Source organism: Diadema antillarum, unplaced genomic scaffold (assembly GCF_040938485.1).
Source record: "Diadema antillarum isolate AM-2024a unplaced genomic scaffold, OU_Dant_1.0 seq00001122_RagTag, whole genome shotgun sequence".
NCBI classification, from domain to species: Eukaryota; Metazoa; Echinodermata; class Echinoidea; order Diadematoida; family Diadematidae; genus Diadema; species Diadema antillarum.
In genome coordinates this window covers 243,864-263,516 of record NW_027271936.1, presented here as the reverse complement: position 1 = coordinate 263,516, position 19,653 = coordinate 243,864, and the positions used below count along the sequence as shown (strand labels likewise).

The 19,653-nt window shown below is 39.0% G+C and overlaps 1 protein-coding gene across 1 annotated transcript; it reads left to right on the top strand.

The window, feature by feature from the left end:
- Positions 1-2,191: 2,191 nt before the first annotated feature.
- On the top strand, positions 2,192-19,321 carry LOC139743932 (uncharacterized). Its single transcript, XM_071654399.1, has 6 exons — positions 2,192-2,287; positions 10,007-10,145; positions 11,605-11,901; positions 12,771-12,857; positions 14,168-14,284; positions 19,302-19,321. Exons 1-6 carry the CDS (start codon positions 2,192-2,194, stop codon positions 19,319-19,321), a joined length of 756 nt encoding a protein of 251 aa, XP_071510500.1.
- Positions 19,322-19,653: the final 332 nt, after the last annotated feature.

Genomic DNA, 19,653 nt, shown 5'->3' with positions numbered 1-19,653 from the left:
GATGGGTGGATTGTAATTAAGGATAAATTGAAAAGTTGATCTGGGGAGGTGGGAAAGGAGAGGGGATGACAGGGGTGTTGACGAGAATACTTGACCCCTACCTCATTGGAAGGGATTCACGGGAAAGGGAAGGGGAAGAGGGTGTCGTTGGGGTACAGTGGATAAGGCTTGTCGTTCAATTGAAAGTCCCGAGTTCGAGTTCGAATCCCGTCAAGTGCCTTCGTCCTTGGACATTTTTTTTTCCGCATGATATGTTCCTCTCGGTTCACGCAGGAGTATGTAAATTGGTTCTTTCCAACGCCTAGGCGAATAATGATTGTAAGAGCTTCTATTAGGTCAGTGTCAAAACTGAAGAGGCTATCCTGGATCCACAAGGCAAAGATTTTATATACATTATTGAAGTTTGATGATGATTATAATAATTATGCTAATGTCTATATAAAGCGTTTCGTTGTTATCTGCATGCGCAACTACAATTTATGAAGAAAACATCTTGTCCTTCAGTGACTTGCAAAGTGTACGGGAGGCTGTCCTGAAAGTACGATCGCTGAGGTAATATGTAGCGATATTCCAACATGAGCCCAGACAACTACTGGTAGCAGTAAACGCCCGATACCATCTCGGTAGTGCCAAACTCCCCAATCCGTTGTACACATACAAGCACAAGGGCAACCAAATTGCCCAATAGCCGACCGCCATGAGAAGTATTGTTCGTATACCTTTCAAGCCGTTTCTCGCCAAATTCCCTTGAGGTCGATTCCTGTAGTCTATGGCAACAATATTGCGTATTGCTTGTATCTTTCTGGTTTGTTTGAACGATATAAGCAGAATATGTGACCAAATCACTGTTTGAAATGCAAACCCGATTAGTATGGGCATGATGTAAAAAGACCTCGCTGCATTCCTACTGATAGTGTAGGTAAGTGTTGTAACAACGACAGAAAGCAGTAATGAAATTAACATACTTAATACGAAAGGAGTTTCTTCCAGGATGCATATGCGGTGAACAGTAAAGGTTTCACGATCATCAAATATCGGGATATCTGCATTATTAGGAGAGTAGCGAGAAGTTGGTATGAGCACATCAGACTGACGACGACCCCCGTAGCCTCCAGGAACACATTGTCTGCAATAAAGGTGACCCCTACCAGGGACAGGAGACTACACAAACCTCCCAAGACTTCTTGGAGGGCGAGTATCACCTGAAGCATCGAATCAACCTCACTGAAAGCATTTCCGCTCTTAAACACAGCTGTCCTGAACGCCGTCACGATGATGGTGAAAACCAAAAGCACGGAAGAAATACAGATAAGAGTGCAGTTGTTTTCGACGTCGAAGGATTCACAATTCATGAGTCCATGGGTGGATGCGTTTGCCATGTTGAAGGCGCCAAAATAATTGTCAGTTTGACTTAACAGAATTTATTTTTGTCGTTGAAAGCAAGGTCATAAACGTACTCATCAACAATACCGTGAGCTTCTGGTTGTATGCATGCATCATCCATGTGGTGATACCGCGTGCTATAGCTAGACCATACGTCCTCCAACGGTACTTCCTATTGCTGGGATATGTATCACTGTATAGGCCTACGTCTTTCCCAACAATATAGGCCTACTGTGAGCCTCTGGTTATGATACTTCATCCATAAGGTGATACCATGTTTCTGGCATTATCATCACTGCGTGATAATTACTAGAATTGACGTCTGAAATAAGTGGTGTGGAGATTTATTGAGAAGTATTCTTCTTTTGTTGAGAATTGTTCGTTTATGTCGTGTTCATAGAGCTCCACCGAAACTGTGTCATGCTTACTACACAGATCTACGTCTGGCGCATGATCCTGTGGGTTACAGATCTATAGTGCCTACGTCTGGCGCATGATCCTGTATGTTACAGATATACGTCTGGCGCATGATCCTGTGTGTTACAGATCTACATCATGTGCATGATCCTGTGTGTTACAGATCTACGTCTTACGCATGATCCTCTGTGTTACAGATGTACGTCTGGCGCATGACCCGGTGTGATGCTTCAATAGCTACACTGAAAGCCGTGTCCTGTGTCTTGCACATTCACGTCCGGTGTTACTTGGATCCACACCAAGAAAACTTTTTTTTTTTTTTTTTTTTTTTTATCAATAGCGTTTGGGATGTACGTTCGGCGTGACATGAAGCTCCCCTGAAAAGTCTCTCATGCCTTTCGAGAAGTACGTCTGGTGCCGGGAGGAGCCCGCTGCACGTCTTGAAGTCTGCTATCGACGCGTTCTTCAGACGCCAATCCTGACGAAAGTAGGAAGCGCTTGAGAAGGACTGGTCCATATGCGGTTTAATTTCTGAGATACAAACTCTGATGCACATCGGACCTGCTCGTCTTTGATGAAGTGAACATTATGCCATCATTATATTTCACTTAATCGTGCCTTCAGCACTGAGTAGGATCTACAATATTCTAATCAGGAGGAAGGATTGTTAATCACGTTTCTTGTTCAAAATAGCGACTGATTGGCGACCAAAGGAAGTATCTGTCACGATTCCGTTTGACATTTGACGGAAAGGATATTAAATTTGTCACATGAAAAGACTCCTGTCATCTATGCGTGCGAGGTTTCGCAAATTATTATTGGGACTTGGGCAAAATTAATGTATTTGGGGAAAAAATACCCTCAAAATGTCCGAATTTTAGGTACTAACTAATTTGGCAAGTTGGGAGGCAATTCCGTCATCGACTCATCATTTTGCTTATTTATATTGCCTGGTCAATAACTGTTTAGCAAATATAATGAATTTCTAAAATTTCATAACTTCTCTACTTTAAACCTAAATTTGAAATGATTAAATTTTCACTGTTGTGCTTGGATTTTTTTTCTTTTTTTTAGACTACTTCAGACTTTTCTGAAATTCTACTGTAAGCTCAAATGTGGAGCAGTTGTTACATCGCAACGTAATTTTAATACTGTTGTCTTGTGAATTTGGAATTTATTCATTCATTTTTACATTATGCATTTATTTACTTGTCATTATAGAAAAACTGTAAGTGAAATATAACTTTTTGCACCTTTTCATTTCACTTATTGTTTCTGTATATGTACGAATCAATAAATCTCTTCAGACAACATACACATTAACTCATCAATTCTCATGGCTACAATGCACATGAGAACCACTGGCGTAGCCAGGGGGGGGGGGGGGGGGCGATGGGGGCGATCGCCCCCCCCCCCCCCTAAGATTTGGACCGGGGATTTGGGAGGCGGAAAAAAAATGCGTGTATACTGTATGCATGCACATGAAGCGGGTCTCCTTTGCAACCTTTCATCAAATAAGATATTTTTTTTTGAATATTTCACTCAAAGTGTGCACCAGATCGTTGAATTTCAATTCAAAATATGCAAAATCTCTCGTGCTTGGGAGGGGGATACCCCCTCCCAAACCCTCCCCCTCTGTGCCTCTTTCCCTAGCTTAGTACACTTTTTAGATTTACAAAAAATTATGAATAATTCTGAGTGCACAAGACTTATCACTTATATTCCGAAAACTCAAGGGGTATTTCCCCTTTTAATCGACCCTTTCCTCCCTCAGCCCCCCCATCAGTTTTGTGTGTGTGTGTGTGTGTGTGTGTGTGTGTGATTTCCCAAATGTTGATTCCATCAAATATGCGTAGACGAGATATCTCAATTTCAACCTTAAAAAGGCAAAAGCTCCAAGGGTGGGGAAGGGTGGGGATAACACTCGCCCACGCCTTCTCCCTGCCCGCCCGCCCCCCCCCCCCCCTTCCGCCATGCATAGAAGTAGACTGTGGCTATACCCAGATCGCTGTATTTCAATTCTAAAAACGCAAAAGCTCCGCGAGCGGGAGGAGGAATCCCCCTTCCCCTAAGCTCTACCTCACTAGACTTTATACATACACACAGATGGTGCACATTCGGAATAAGAGCTAAATTCCGTGATTTTATCACTTCGGTGAAAAAGTATTGCACCAAAAATTTGCAACAGATCGCTGAATTTCAGGTCTGAAAACGCAAAATCACCTTCGTGTGGGAGGGGATATGCCCCCATCTACACCCTCGTGTGATTGCTTTTTCTGTTTGACTGCTGAACGGACAGTGTTCATGATATTCAGTGTAAGAATTAATACAAGAAGATTATTTAAATGATACCATTTTATAGGCAAATTGTTCAATAATAATCTACACTAAAATATACTGCAACTTTAAACAAGTGGGACTGTTTCAACTCGTTAAACCACGCAAAAGCATGCATCAAATTGCACCATTTGGAACATCAAAATGCAAAAAGTTCTCACCGTGGGAGGGGAGACACCCCCTCCCACACCCACCCCTCCCCTCCCCTCGCTCTCTCCGCTCTCTCGGGTTCAGTCGCGTTCATGATATTTAGTGAAAAGAATACAAGAAGCGTATTTAAATTATAGCATTTTATAGGCAAATTGTTCAATGATAATCTACATCAAAATATACTGCTACCTTAAACAAGTGGGACTGTTTCACGTCGATAAAACGCGCAAAAACATCCATCAAATTGCACCATTTGCAACATCAAAATGCAAAAAGTTCTCACCGTGGGAGGGGGACACCCCCTCCCACACCCTCCCCTCCCCCCTCGCTCGCTCCGCTCGCTCGGGTTCAGTCGCGTTCAAGATATTCAGTGAAAAGAAGTAATACAAGAAGTGTATTTAAATTGTACCATATTATAGGCAAATTGTTCAATGATAATCTACATCAAAATATACTGCAACCTTAAACAAGTGGGACTGTTTCAACTCTTTAAAACACGCAAAAAAAACATGCATCAAATTGCACCATTTGCAACATCAAAATGCAAAAAGTTCTCACCGTGGGAGGGGGGCATCCCCCTCCCACATCCTCCCCTCCCCCTTCACTCGCTCCGCTCGCTCGGGTTCAGTCGCGTTCATGATATTCAGTGAAAAGAAGCAATACAAGAAGTGTATTTAAATTGTACCATATTATAGGCAAATTGTTCAGTGATAATCTACATCAAAATATACTGCAACCTTAAACAAGTGGGACTGTTTCACGTCGATAAAACGTGCAAAAACATGCATCAAATTGCACCATTTGCAACATCAAAATGCAAAAAGTTCTTACCGTGGGAGGGGGGACACCCCCTCCCACACCCTCCATTCCCCCTTCGCTCGCTCCGCTCTCTCGGGTTCAGTCGCGTTCATGATATTCAGTGAAAAGAATTAATACAAGAAGCATATTTTAATTGTAGCATTTTATAGGCAAATTGTTCAATGATAATCTACATCAAAATATACTGCTACCTTTAACAAGTGGGACTGTTTCACGTCGATAAAACGCGCAAAAACATGCATCAAATTGCACCATTTACAACATCAAAATGCAAAAAGTTCTCACCCTGGGAGGGGGGACACCCCCCTCCCACACCCTCCCCCCCCCCCCCCCCCCTCGCTCGCTCCGCTCGCTCGGGCTCGGTCGCTTCGCTCCCTCGCAGACTAACCGCCCCCCTAAGATGAAATCCTGGCTACGCCGTTGCTATAATGTATTGCGGGGTTTTTTCACATTTATTCCATTGACTGTATTTCTGCTAAGATGAATAGATAATATCCCAAATTTTAGTATAATATGACACAACCGAGATGAGCTTAGTGATAATTTGGCACAATTAAAGAAAAAAAAAAAGCGCGAGATTCTTCAAGAAAAGGATCATGAAGGAGACAATAAATCCGTTTGCAAGGTTTCGGGGGATAAGTGAAATTCATGCGGGAGGGAGGCACGATGGACCCCCATCCTTTTAGGGTGCACGTCACGAGACGGACATCCACGATTCATACAGCCCATGAATCACACAGCCCACGAGTCAAACAGGCCATGACTTCGACAATAAGCAAACAAGGCCCACCAGACCGACATATTACGTGTAGGACCTACGCCCCGTGTGGTATAAAGTTGAACTCGGCATGGGATGTGGTAGTGTCGCGCTCATGGGCCTTATTTGCCTAGTGTCGAACTCATGGACCTTTTATAATAATAATAATAAGGTCTTATTTAGCCAGGGTAGTCTCTTCAGTGTTGCCCCTGGTCTACCAGAGGGCCCTGCTATTATTATTACCCTAGCGTTGCCAGGTACCCATTTACACACCTGGGTCGAGAGGGACACAGTGGATAAAAACATCTTGTCCAAGGACGTAAGCACTGGGCGGGAATCGAACTCGGGGCCTCCGATCGGGAGTCGGGAGTCTTATCCACTATGCCACAGTGCTTTTCTTCGTTCAATGTCCAATTACATGTAGTGGTCGAGTTGTATTACATGTAGTGGTCGAGTTGTATGACTCGTGGATGTCGGCCTCATGGGATGACCCTTCTGTTTTCGTGGAGCCTCCTGCATAGTTGAGAAGACTGAGCAGCTCCTGGGCCCCGTTTTATCAAAAGATAAAATCGATTGTAAATTCCCTTACTACACAGGCTGCCATAGACTTATGATAGAATCAACTACAAATGATCAATTTTAACTCTTCATAAAACAGGGCCCTGGGCTGAGTTTGATAGTGGCTTTCATTTTGGCGCAAAAGTTAGCCATGTTAACAAACACTGCATAAATCATTTTGCTTGTTTCGTCAATACCAACCCACACACACTCTTCGATCCTAAAATTCTGGTCTCTTATGTATTCTACTTTCTAGGAAAACTTGGGGGGGGGGACGAGCTTTCGCTCACGATAGACCAACATTAAAAGCGCCTTGAGCACAAGATCACAATGAAAAATGATGCTATAGAAATTGCATATATGTTTACACGTACATGTATGTATGTATATGTATGCATGTATTATCATTATTGTTGTTATCATTATTATCATCATTATTTCTACAGAATCATGACTGCCAAGAAATACAAAACACGTCTTTACTCTTTACAGTGCAGTTTAATACTCATTGTATTTCAACACAATACAATGTATACGGGAAATATTTCAGATGATTTTCCTGTATTTACCATAGGAGACAATTTGTGCAATTACAATCTTGATATAAAAGCAAGCTCTTTAAAACATTGCAATGTGGATATTTCTTCTGAGCTTAAGCTGCGGATATTATGGAACTATCAGGACTGATATGCTTTGGATTTCATTGATTTTCTTTATTACAGGGTGGTCAAAATCAATGAGCTAAATATCAAAATGTACACAAGACATAACACGTGGATAATCTACCTACTTTGATCTGAAAAAGTAAGTTGACATTGGCAAAAATTAAGATTTCCATAGGAAGTTTCTAATTCCAGCGGGCAGCAGAAAAAAAGAACATAAAATTACAAAAACAATGATAATAATAACATACACTTCTAAAAACAAACAAAAGAACAGTACAAGATATGAAGCAAATAAAATATGGCACAACAGTATTATGCTAAGTATATTGCACTGCAACAATGTACAGGAGAAACTTGATATATCAGATTTTATGAGGAAATGCAGACGGTCGCAATTCCTATTTCATATAATTCATATGTTTCACATTTCTCTTACAACCCCCACAGTGGAGGAATCTCGCAACTTCTAAAAAGAGGGACAAATAATTAACTGAACCCTTATTCTTATAGTGAGAAAATAATATCACTGCTTCAATAACCATTGAATTCTTCAAAAGCCCACAGGCCCAGCTAGGACAGCATATGCCCCATCATACATTATACATGTATATGAAGCATATATTATGGTTGTGCCATGCGTTTTATGTGTTGTGATACAATAAGATATCGGCTTTTCATAACAGAAATTATGGCTGAAATTCAACCCGCATCAATAGAGTGTGTCTCCCCCTGCATCATCATACTGGTACCCTTTTACTATACCGTGGATTTCTTTGAGGTCAGACTTATGACAAACCATACAAAGCCATGTACCGTACCCTTTGAGCACAAGAACAACTTGGCTTCAGAAATTCAGGTAAGAGTTTCCATGGTCATAAATTAGTCAATCGTGAAACATTCTCAGGAACAGGACACAATAGGGAGCTTTAGATTTGCGACGTGGATGTTACAGCAAAGCAAAGCAAAGCAAAACAAAACAAAACAAAACAAAACAAAACCTGTTCTTTGCATGTGCAAGACCGCTTGTCATAATCTATCTTGCGTCGTCTGAGTTTTCATGCTGATTCTGGGCCGTTTTAATGTCCGCTCAAATTCACAATTGAGAGAGCTATACTTGATGCGATCATGAAGACCAACACATGGGGGCGGTATTTCATTTTGTATAGGCTGCGTTTTTGCGAAATCTAGAGCTACTTTGCAACATGACGCAGGGAGACAGGCGAACAGTCAACGCAACCGCCATCTTTACGTCTGCATCGCAAATCTAAAGCTCCCTATTGAACCGTCTTAAACAACGTTGGGATTATACAGGTGACTCCCGTTATAACAAAGTCCTACAAGAACCAGCAGTTTTCTTTCCTTGTATCGAAATAAAGTATATAATGATAAAATAAAGATAATGATTTTGGGACCTTAACTTTTTCTTTGCAACTAAATTTTGTTATAACCGCGTTATACTGTTATGGGAGTGCCCTGTTTCACTTTATCATAGTATATCATTCAACACAGCCACAGCTTAAAGTGTGATGGATGAATACAAAATATTATAGACTTTATCAGATCGTGACTAAAAGACGCTTCACACATTCCCAGTAAAATTATAACTGACACTCTTGTCTTAAAGTATTCATTCAATTGCTGAATCTGATTTCTGCAGTTATCTATGCATGTATAAAAATGTGGCCATAAAGTATTTTCATAATATTCACTTGTGATCTGATCTCCTAATCTGCTCTCTGCACACTGATCCAGGAATTCCGTAAAGGGGAGGCGCCTTTACAAAAGTAAAGGGGGGGGGGGGGGGGCATCCCCCCATTTTGTTTCTTTTTATTTCTTTTGTTTTAACAAAAAAAAAAAGAGGGTGTGCGCCAAAGCTGGTGTGCCCCCTTCTGGATGCGCCACTGCACTCATTTATATCATTAAGGCATCATAAGGTGTGATACACACAAATGTGCACACTTGGAGATTATTCAATTCAATTCAATTCAATTCAATTCAATTCAAATGATTATGATCCGTCAAGAGACAAACTGGGAAGTGGTGTGGATGGTTTTAAGAAGAGCAATTACGTAGGGATATAAAGGGTTGAAAAAGAGCAGACGGGGTACTGTAAAATGAGGAATTTTCGCGTGCATTTTAATTCCGCGAATTTCGCGAGCGCCAAAATTCGTGAAATTAAAATGCACGTGAAAGCTTTTGTCAACAGCTTTTGTCGGCTCCAATTCGTCAAAATTTCATGCCGCGAATACACGTATATCATGTTTTACAGTAACTAGCAACAACAACCAATAAAGTCATCTAAGATACCATGCAACATCTCGTAAGCACATAGGCCTAAATGAGGATGAGCAACACTTTTTGAAATATCAGCATTGTCAAATCATAACCAACACCAAGCTGCAAATAAATTCTTAACAGAATACGAGGAAAACTCAAGCAGAGCTGATGAAAAAAACACAATAATCGCTGATATCAGGATGTACATTTGTGTGTAAAAATGTACTTCTATGATCCAAACACATTAAGTTGGAAACACAACTCGTTCTGTAAGATTTCTCTGGGAGAACAATATGAAAAGAAATCCTTAGATATGGAAGAAATCTTTCACTAAACTTCTGTCTCGTTGGAATGACTAGTACATGTATAGCACCTTGCGAAGTTGGCAACTTAGATGTTTGTTGTGCAAGTCTACCTATTTCTTCTCTTAAAAAAAAACAACAAACAAACAAACATTTCGTCGGCGACCATCCGAACCGTCGTATATGTCAAAATTCGGTAAATTTTTCGAATTTCAGATTTTGCCCTGTTAAGAAAGCCCAGCACACACTCTTTCTACTCACAAAATTTTGAAACCGGATTTTGTGTTTTCAACAGAGAAATTTGATATACGTCATTTTGCCTGAACGCGAATTGGCTGAAGGCGTTCATCCGAACCGACGTATCGCTATACGTCGGTTCGGGTGGTCGCGAATCTTCGAGTCACGTTCAGAGAAGGTGTCGTATCGCCAGAACTGGCAGAAGCAGACGATGGAGCGTCAACCGGACCCTCCCCAGGACCGGTGAGTTTTACAATGAGTAGCTATGAAATCATGGAATTTCAAATAAAATGAACAGACCCAGGCAAGTTCTATCCGTAAGATTGTCACTTGTCAAGATAAATACGCAGATTGTCGTGGGTTTTCCAAAATATTTCGTTTTGTTGTTAGGTGTAGTCCTGTGTATAGATAAATATGTGGGTACAAAGGGATACTCTATACATAGTAATCAGTACAGTTTAGTAGGGTTTAAATCATAGACCCTTTTAGTCTAGAAAAACAACGTTCACAATGATCTCGTTGAGTTGGCTTTATGTGCTTATGGTCCATATGTGGACCTCATTATTATGTAGTGGGTGTGGGCAATGCCAAACTGTTAACACTTCAGGGTGAGTTGTTTGGGAATTACCACAAAAAGTACGAGATTACTAGTCGGACGAGTCTAACAAGTTACGTGGTCACAGCCAACAGAGCGGCTAATCGCTGGTTCATCATTGAGTGTAGGGCCCTAGAGTTCTGATGATAGGTTCTATACTTACTTATATATCTATGGCCGATTGAGCCCCAAGATTGCAAACACACACAAAGAAAAACACCCAAATCTGAGTGTAATGTATCTCATGTGAATTTGCCAATGTAAGCCAAGGAAGGAGCTAGTACTAGAAGCCGAAGGGCCTATAGCCTAGTAAATATGAATAATTTTACCAACGTCTGTGAATTTATCTGATAGGCCTACTAGGATTCCTGGGACTCTAGGAGTAGGATTAAATTATGCTGGCCCATAAATACATATGTGTTGTTCAGAGATCTAGCCAACTGCAAAAGCTTTGTACGGGTACCAGTACTGAGTATGTTTTTATTGCATGCATTTTATATGTCGCTGTGAGTGCCAAGTCTCCATAATATTGAAATCACTGCAATGAAGGCTTTATCAGGGCTGCCAACTCTCACGCATTGAGCGTGAGACTCGCTCATTTTGGTCCTTTCTCACTCTAAAACTTTATTTCATTTGCATGCATTTCTATTGATCTCACTCATTTTGACTCCTGAATTATAGCATTGGCCTATGGGAGTCTCACTCTCAACTAGTTTCCAGTGTTGGCAGCCCTGCTTTAGTGTGTTAACAGGCCAGAGGGCAGTACTTGAGTAAGCCCCTCCTGTGATATCTAATAGTAATACGCTGATGTTCCACTACAATTAAAATATATAAATTTAGGTCTAAATGCAATGTTCCAATTGTCAGATCTAGCCTAGCTATAGGCTATAGGTGCCCACACATTCTAGAGGGTAGTTTTGCAGTACCATAAGCACAGGGAATCTTCGCCCTCTATCCGTTTATAGTATGAGTTGAATTGTGCTTTTGCATTTTTACGATCAATGTAAAAATAGACCACTAGATAGGCTTGAGGTAAAACATTTCTGCTAAAATTATTTTTTTTTTTAATACACTTGAAGTGAATGTTTTTGTTTTTGTTTGTTACAGGTCTTTGTCCTCAGGGAAACCACCAGATGTTGAAGTCCTTTGGGACAAAGATGGGTACGAGGAATACCGTAGCTGTTGATCAGCTGAAATTCAGGAAGGGCAGCTTCCCACGACTTGGAGTTCGTGTGTCAATGCGATGGCACAGGAAACTGTGGAAAGGCACAGTTACTGCTGTGTATAGGGGAGAGAATTCTGAAAGCAGTAGCGATGATGGAAACACGAGCACCGTAGACAGCAGTGACGAAGATGATACTTCTGATTATGACGATGATGACAACATTTACCGGGCGAAATTAGGTAAGATTGAGTGCACACAAATGAATACATACTTGTAGTAAAAAGTATGGACAGTATACAGCGTGTGTGTTTATTCAATGCCTCTAATAACTTCATAACTGTGCTGCAATGTTAGAAGTAGCTTACTCCATACTGCATGAATGCATTTAAGTAGGGCCTGGTATATTACATTTTCATGGTGTCAACTCATATACAGCACAACCTGGTATACCATGTTTTCAAAATAAAGACATGAGCATGTACTTGTGTAGCCTTAATTCATGTTTATTTGGGTTATGCCTAAAAAAAAAAAAAAAAAAAAAAAAAAAAAAAAAAAAAAAAAAAAAACTTTAATGAACAGATACTAGACCTTCTATCAGTATCTTTTCTTTTTTTTGGTGTCACATCTGCTTGTATTTTGTGTTAGTTACTTTTTTCCAATTTCATAATGCCCTTGTTTTACTGCAAAACTGAAGATCTATGTGTGTAGCCAGCCAGGCCGAGTTTAAAATTTTTTGACTTGCTGACCCCATTCGGGTGCCCTATACGTAACAAAAGAGTTTGTAAGCCTATCAGCAAATGCTATTTTTGTGCCTCACTTCCAATGATGTTTTTGTGTTCTTCATAAGCACATGCAATTGACTGTGGAAAGAGGATGCATGTACCGCTTGACTGCTTTTGCATTTAATGCAGATCACCAGTCTGTCCGATCTCTGCTGATGGGCAAAAATAAAACTCTTGTTTGTGGACATTTACATAGGGCTATCTGACAAATGTGGTATTAAAAGGTTAATCTTAATATTAAAAAAATGAATTCAACTTTTAAAAAAATATGATGTTAACAGTGAAAAATATATGCACTGTGTATATTTTGTTTTCCTCATTTACAGTTGGCATCAAAAAGGACATCAGCTACATTGAAGGAGCACCGTTAGATCCATCCCAGCAGAATGTCAGCTCTGACCAACTTCTCAATGGTGAGTGTTTGTAAAGCCTTAATCTTGTTCAGAAACCCAAGCAGATATGGTTGAATCAATCTTGTTGGAATATCAATTAGTAATCCAGATTAAATTATGCTATTGCTGTCATATAATAGCAAATAAAAAGAATGACATCAACTATACACAAGCAAAGAATGTACCATCCTGGCTACCATGTACCAGTGTTTTTTGCAGTTTTCAGGGGTGGGTCAAGGAATTCTGTAAATTGGGGGGGGGGGGGGGACCACACGGACATCTCCAGTTTTTCTCTGTTTATTTTTTGTTTAAAAAAAGGGCATCTTAAACCCCATGTGTCCTTGCGCGGATCCACCATGGGTTGTAATCTGGATTACAAAGAAATGATAAAGTCAATCTTTCAATAAATGTGATTTTAAAAAGAATGTAGTATTTATGCACCATGTGTATTTTCTTTTTCTTTTTGTTTTCTTCATTTCCAGTTGCCATCACCAAGGACATGGACTGCATTCACGAGATACCAATACCAGAATTGAACAACGAAGCACCATCAGATCCATCCCAGCAAAATGTCAGGTCTGACCAACTTCTCATTGGTGAGTATTTGTAAAGCCTTAATCTTGTTGGGAAACCCAACCAGATATTGCTGCAGTAATCTTGTTGGAAAATCCATTAGTAATTGAGATTAAATTATGCTATTGCTGTCTTATAAACTTTAATAGCAATTAAAAAGGATGACATAAACTACACACAAGCAAAGAATGTATTATCCTAGCTACGATGTACCAGTGTTTTTTGCAGTTGTCAGGGGTGGGTCCAGGAATTCTGTGAAGTTGGGGGGGGGGGGGGGGAACCACATGCATGTCCTCCAGTTTTTCTGTTCATTTCTTTTGTTAAAAAAAATAAAAATAAAGGGTATCATACACCTGATGTGCCCCACATGAATCAACCACTGGTTGCAATCTGGATGACATGTTATCCTTCTTGTCATATTGTAGCAAATGGCTAACACACAACTGGAAAATGAAGCTTGTCTGCCAATTGTACATGGACCTTCCAAGCAGAGTGATAATCTATGAGCAATTTTCAAATGAGGATGCATGTACCGTTTGACTGTTTTTGCATTAATGCAGATCACCAGTCTGTCCGATCTCTGCTCATGGGCAAGTCTTGTTTATGGACATTTAAATAGGGCTTTCTGAAAATTGTGGTATTAAAAGGTTAATCTAAATAAAAAAAGAATTAAAAAAAGTTCAATCTTTAAAAAAAAAATCAGATAGAAACAATAAAATAAACATGGGCTATGTATATTTTGTTTTCCTCATTTACAGTTGGCATAAAAAAAGACATCAACTGCCTTCCTGAGATACCAATGCTAGTATTGAACAATGAAGGAGCACCGTCAGATTCATCCCAGCAGAATGTCAGCTCCAACCAACTTCTCACTGGTGAGTGTTAGTACAGCCTTAACCTTGTTGGGAAACCCAACCAGATATTGCTGAATCAATCCTGTTGGAATATCCATTAGTAATCTGGATTAAATGACGCTATTGTTGCCATATAATAGCGAATAAAAAGAATGACATTAACTATACACAAGCATAGAATGTAGCATTCTGGCTCCCATGTACCAGTATTTTTTGCAGTTTTCTGGGGTGGGTCCAGGAATTCTGCAAATTGTGGGGGGGGGGGGACCACACGCACGTCCTCCAGTTTTTCTCTGTTAATTCTTTTGTTAAAAAAAAGGGGCATCTTAAACCCTATGTGTCCCCGCATGGATCCACCATGGGTTGTAATCTGGATGACATTTTGTCCTTTGAAAGAAATGATAAAGTCAATCTTTCAATAAATATGATTTCTTTTTAAATGTAATATTTATGCATCATGTGTGTTTTCTTTTTCTTTTTGTTTTCTTCATTTCCAGTTGCCATCACCAAGGACATGGACCACATTCACGAGATACCAATACCAGAATTGAACAACGAAGCACCATCAGATCCATCCCAGCAAAATGGCAGCTCTAACCAACTTCTCACTGTGAGTATTTGTAAAGCCTTAATCTTGTTGGGAAACCCAACCAGATATTGCTGCATTAATCTTGTTGGAATATCCATTAGTAATTAAGATTAAATGATGCTCTTGCTGTCTTATACACTTTAATAGCAATTAAAAAGGATGACGTAAACTACACACAAGTAAAGAATGTAGCATCCTGGCTACCATGTACCAGTGTTTGTGTTGTCAGGGGTGGGTCCAGGAATTCTGTGAAAGTTGGGAGGGGGGGGGGGACCACACGCACGTCCTCCAGTTTTTCTGTTTATTTCTTTTGTTAAAAAAAGACAAAAATAAAGGGTATCTTACACCTGATGTGCCCCACATGAATTAACCACTGGTTGCAATCTGGATGACATGTTATCCTTCTTGTCATATTGTAGCAAATGGCTAACACACAACTGGAGAATGTAGCTTGTCTGCCAATTGTACCTGGACCTTCCAAGCAGAGTGATAATCTATGAGCAATTTTCAAATGAGGATGCATGAACCGTTTGACTGCTTTTGCATTGATGCAGATCACCAATCTGTCCGATCTCTGCTGGGCAAAAAAAAACCTCTTGTTTGTGGACATTTACAAAGGGCTACCTGAAAATTGTGCTATTAAAAGGTTAATCTTAGTAAAAGAAATTATAAAGTCAATCTTTCAATAAATATGATGGAAAAAATGAAATGTTTGTGCACCATGTGTATTTGTTTTTCTTTTTGTTTCTTCATTTCCAGTTGGCATCACCAAGGACATGGACTGCATTCAAGAGATACCAATGCTAGTATTGAACAATGAAGCACCGTCAGATCCATCCCGCAGAATGTCATCTCTGACCAACTTCTCACTAGTGAGTGTTTGTAAAGCACTTAATCTAATCGGGAAACCCAACCCAGATATTGCTGACTCAATCTTATTGGAATAACCATTAGTAATCCGGAATAAATGATGCTATTGCTGTCATATAATGACAAATATAAAGGATGATATCAACTATACACAAGCATAGAATGTAGCATCCTGGCTAATGTGTACCATTATTATTTTTTTTTTTTTTTGCAGTTGTCAGGGGTGGGTCCAGGAATTCTGTAAAGTGTGTGTGTGTGTGGGGGGGGGGGGGGGGGAACCAGACGCACGTCGTCCTCCAGTTTTTTCTGTTGATTTTTTGTTCAAAAAAACAAAACCGATAAGGACATCTTACACCCCATATGTCCACGCATGGATCCATCATGAGTTGTAAGCTGGATGACATCTTGTCCTTTCAAAGAAATGATAAATTCAGTCTTTAAATAAACATGATAAAACAAATGTAATATTTATGCACCATGTGTATCTTGTTTTCCTTTTTGTTTTCTTCATTTCCAGTTGGCATCACCAAGGACATGGACCGCATTCAAGAGATACCAATACACACTTTGTACCAGAATTGAACAATGAAGCACCATCAGATCCATCCCAGCAAAATGTCAGCTCTGACCAACTTCTCACTAGTTATTGCTTGCCTATGGTGCCTACAGTTGTTTGTGCATGCAAAAGCAATTTAGTCTATGTATTCAAATTTTTGATAATTTATCACTCCGCACTATCTCCCCACCACAATTCTCCATGTTATGATTTGTCTATTCTATAGCTATTAAATATTCGATGATATCATAATAAGCTTTGATACTTTCTTTAACAATAAGTGTCATATTTTTTCATGTGAAAGATGTACATGTAACAGCTTTATTCCTCCTTCCAAATGTGATTTGATTTCTGTAGGACCATTGCGTAGATATTACTGTTATATCGAAATGAACGTACAATCACAAACATGCACATAATAACAACTCAAATCATACTTTTTTTTTTAGCCCTAAGACCTGAGTTATTAGAGATTCACTAATATTAAGAGGAAGTTGGCCTTCTGCTTTAAGCCATTTCCATTTGATGAATGTTTCAGAATGTTTTTCAATATAAACTGTATTGTGTACAATTTTCTCATGTTAAAATCGGTTTAACAATTAATTTAGATCAATATCTATTTAACCAAAGACATTTTGATTTGTACATTTAAAAATGTTCGAGGAAATGTAACCATTGTATTAAAAGACATGTTCATTATCAATGAATTTAAATCAATATTTATTTTACCACAGACATCTTGATCATTCTGTAAATTCAAAAAATGTTAATGAAATTTTACCATTGTATTTAAGGACATGTTCATTCCTTTTCTTTTCTTTTTTGATGTGAGATATGAATTGATTTTGAAATGAATATTTCTGCATTTTAATGCAGCCTTGTCTCAAGACTCACTTTCTTTGTTTTGTTTTTTCTCTTCTATGTACTGTGATCTCATATCGTGAGGAAATCATAATATTATGCACACTAAAATGTCACCATATATAATTGGAAGTGAAATGATATTCATAGTACTACTTGAATATCATTTAAGTCTGTAGGGGTCTGTAGGACAATACACCTTTTATTATTTGTGTGAACAAGTGCAATCCATGTTTGTGTGTGTGGGTGTTTCTGCGTAGAAAATTAATTTGCATCTGTTTCAGAGTCCTGAACGTATATACAATGTATATATATATATAAACAATAATGTGAGACAGACGTGTGGCTAAGTAAATTCTTTGCTTGTTATTTCTGATGAGCAAGCTGATAATTGAGTTTTACCCAACTGAATGATCATGAATTATGTCTGCCATGCATGTGAGCTGTAAAAGAAAATCTTTATTCATGGGTTAAAATGTACAGTATCCATCATGGTAGCTGAGAAAGAATGAAAGTTAGGTCATTACAGTCATGATTGCGGCATGAATTACCACAAAAAATAGCAAGGCTTGGATGTGTGATTTTGGTTTTTGTTTACAGTATTGGAGAGTAGGAGAGAGGGTTAAAGCGTTGCAAGGGAAAGAGAAGAGGTGGAGGAGAGCAATGAGAAGATGAAATGAGAGGAAAAAGAAGAGGCAGGCTGCAATGAAAAAGCAATAATTTCATAGGCCCCACCTCTTTCACAATACATGTATAACCACTTTTTGCGTGATACAAATTAGATACAAACTGATCAAAGATAATGTGTTCTAAACATGGAGTGGGTTTTTTGATTGTTTGTTTGTTTGTTTGTTTGTTTTTTTACATCAAAGGAACTCTCGTCTGATGCCTGAAGCGTAATTCATGTCAAAAAACAAAACAAAACAAAACAAAACAAACAAACAAAAAATCTGCAGAGGAACCTCCCCCTCCCCTACCAGTGTTTCATCATGCATGCCAAAAGTAGACCTTGGACGTATTTGTACTACATCTTATGAAATTATGACACAGAATAGTTGCATTCACACCAAAATATGCACGAAATCACTCTTTTTACAGATAAATACCAAGTAACCATGCATATCGCATAGATGCGCGTGTTATAAGAATAGGATACGTCGGTTCAGAGATCGCACTTTCGGTACGCGCGTTCAGCAAACTGACGTATCACCCCGATACGTCAGTTCGGATGACCGCGCGTACTGAGAGTGCGATCTCCGAACCGTCGTATACCTGTTTTTCGACTCTTCCTGTGCGGAGGCCTTTCTTTTTGTGAATGTAGCATTAGTTTTATTCATACATGATTTTAAATACATATATTATACGAATCGTCTGGAATTTGCCTTTCTTTTCATATAAAAAGATCGGGAATAAAAGCAAGAAATTTCTTTACACTAGACTTCAAATGACCCCCAAACTTCAAACGCGTTTTTCTCGAAAACGTGTTCTCGCACACCGCTGACAGATACGACGGTTCGGATGGTCGTCAACGATTTGATTTTTCACTACATTGTGTGTACTACACGTAATGTAACCATATAAAGTGACCTGTTGATCTGATCTCAACCCAAAAAATCATATCAATGAACAAACACTTAAACAATACCAAATTCATTTAAAAAACAAAAAACAAAACAAAATAGAATGGAGAGCAATGTGCAACCTCAATGTGCTCAGTGTCCTCAGCTGACACAAGTTTTAAGAGAATAAAGTCAAATGATCACATATCATGTGAACTTGCATCACAAAACCAACAAAAAGTCGCTAGACATGGATTTTTGGTTAAGGGCAGATTCTGAAAGAGGAGACTTTAAGCTTCAAAATGACATATAATGCATGTAGAAGTATAAGGACTTTCTTGACCCATCAAAATAATGAAAACTTGTTCACTCCAAGAAAAAGTGTGTACTGAAAAAAGAGGCCTTCAAGTTTAGGGTCTATTATAAGCACTGTATTATCATTATCATTATTCAAGTGCTTAATCTCACCCAGTCATGCTGTCTGCAATGCACTGAACTAAGAACAGGACATAAAACTCCATAGCAACCACTATGATCAAATAATCAGACTATGCTGCAAATTTTCATACTCATTAAATATATTCTATCCATGTTTCATACCAGCCTTTGATGTACCAGCATGATCCTTTCAAAGTAGTTAGAACTGAATAAAGAAAAGGTAAAGGCTTTCTTGTACTCAGAATCCACGAATCTGAGATAGCCTATGTCAGATGAAAAAGTGTTCAAGAGAAACGGGTTGAAAAGACCATGTCACATTCCCTTTATGATCCCAAAATTCAAAAATTATAAACAAGAATCACTTTTTCTGAAAATGTTAAACAAAAAAAAATCGAAATTCACAAGATTGACCCACTCCAAGTGTTATACAACTCTTCACATAAGATTTGAGTTGTGCAACTTTTTGTTGTTGGTTTTTGTGATGCACGGTCACAATAGGTCTAATCGACAAAAAAAA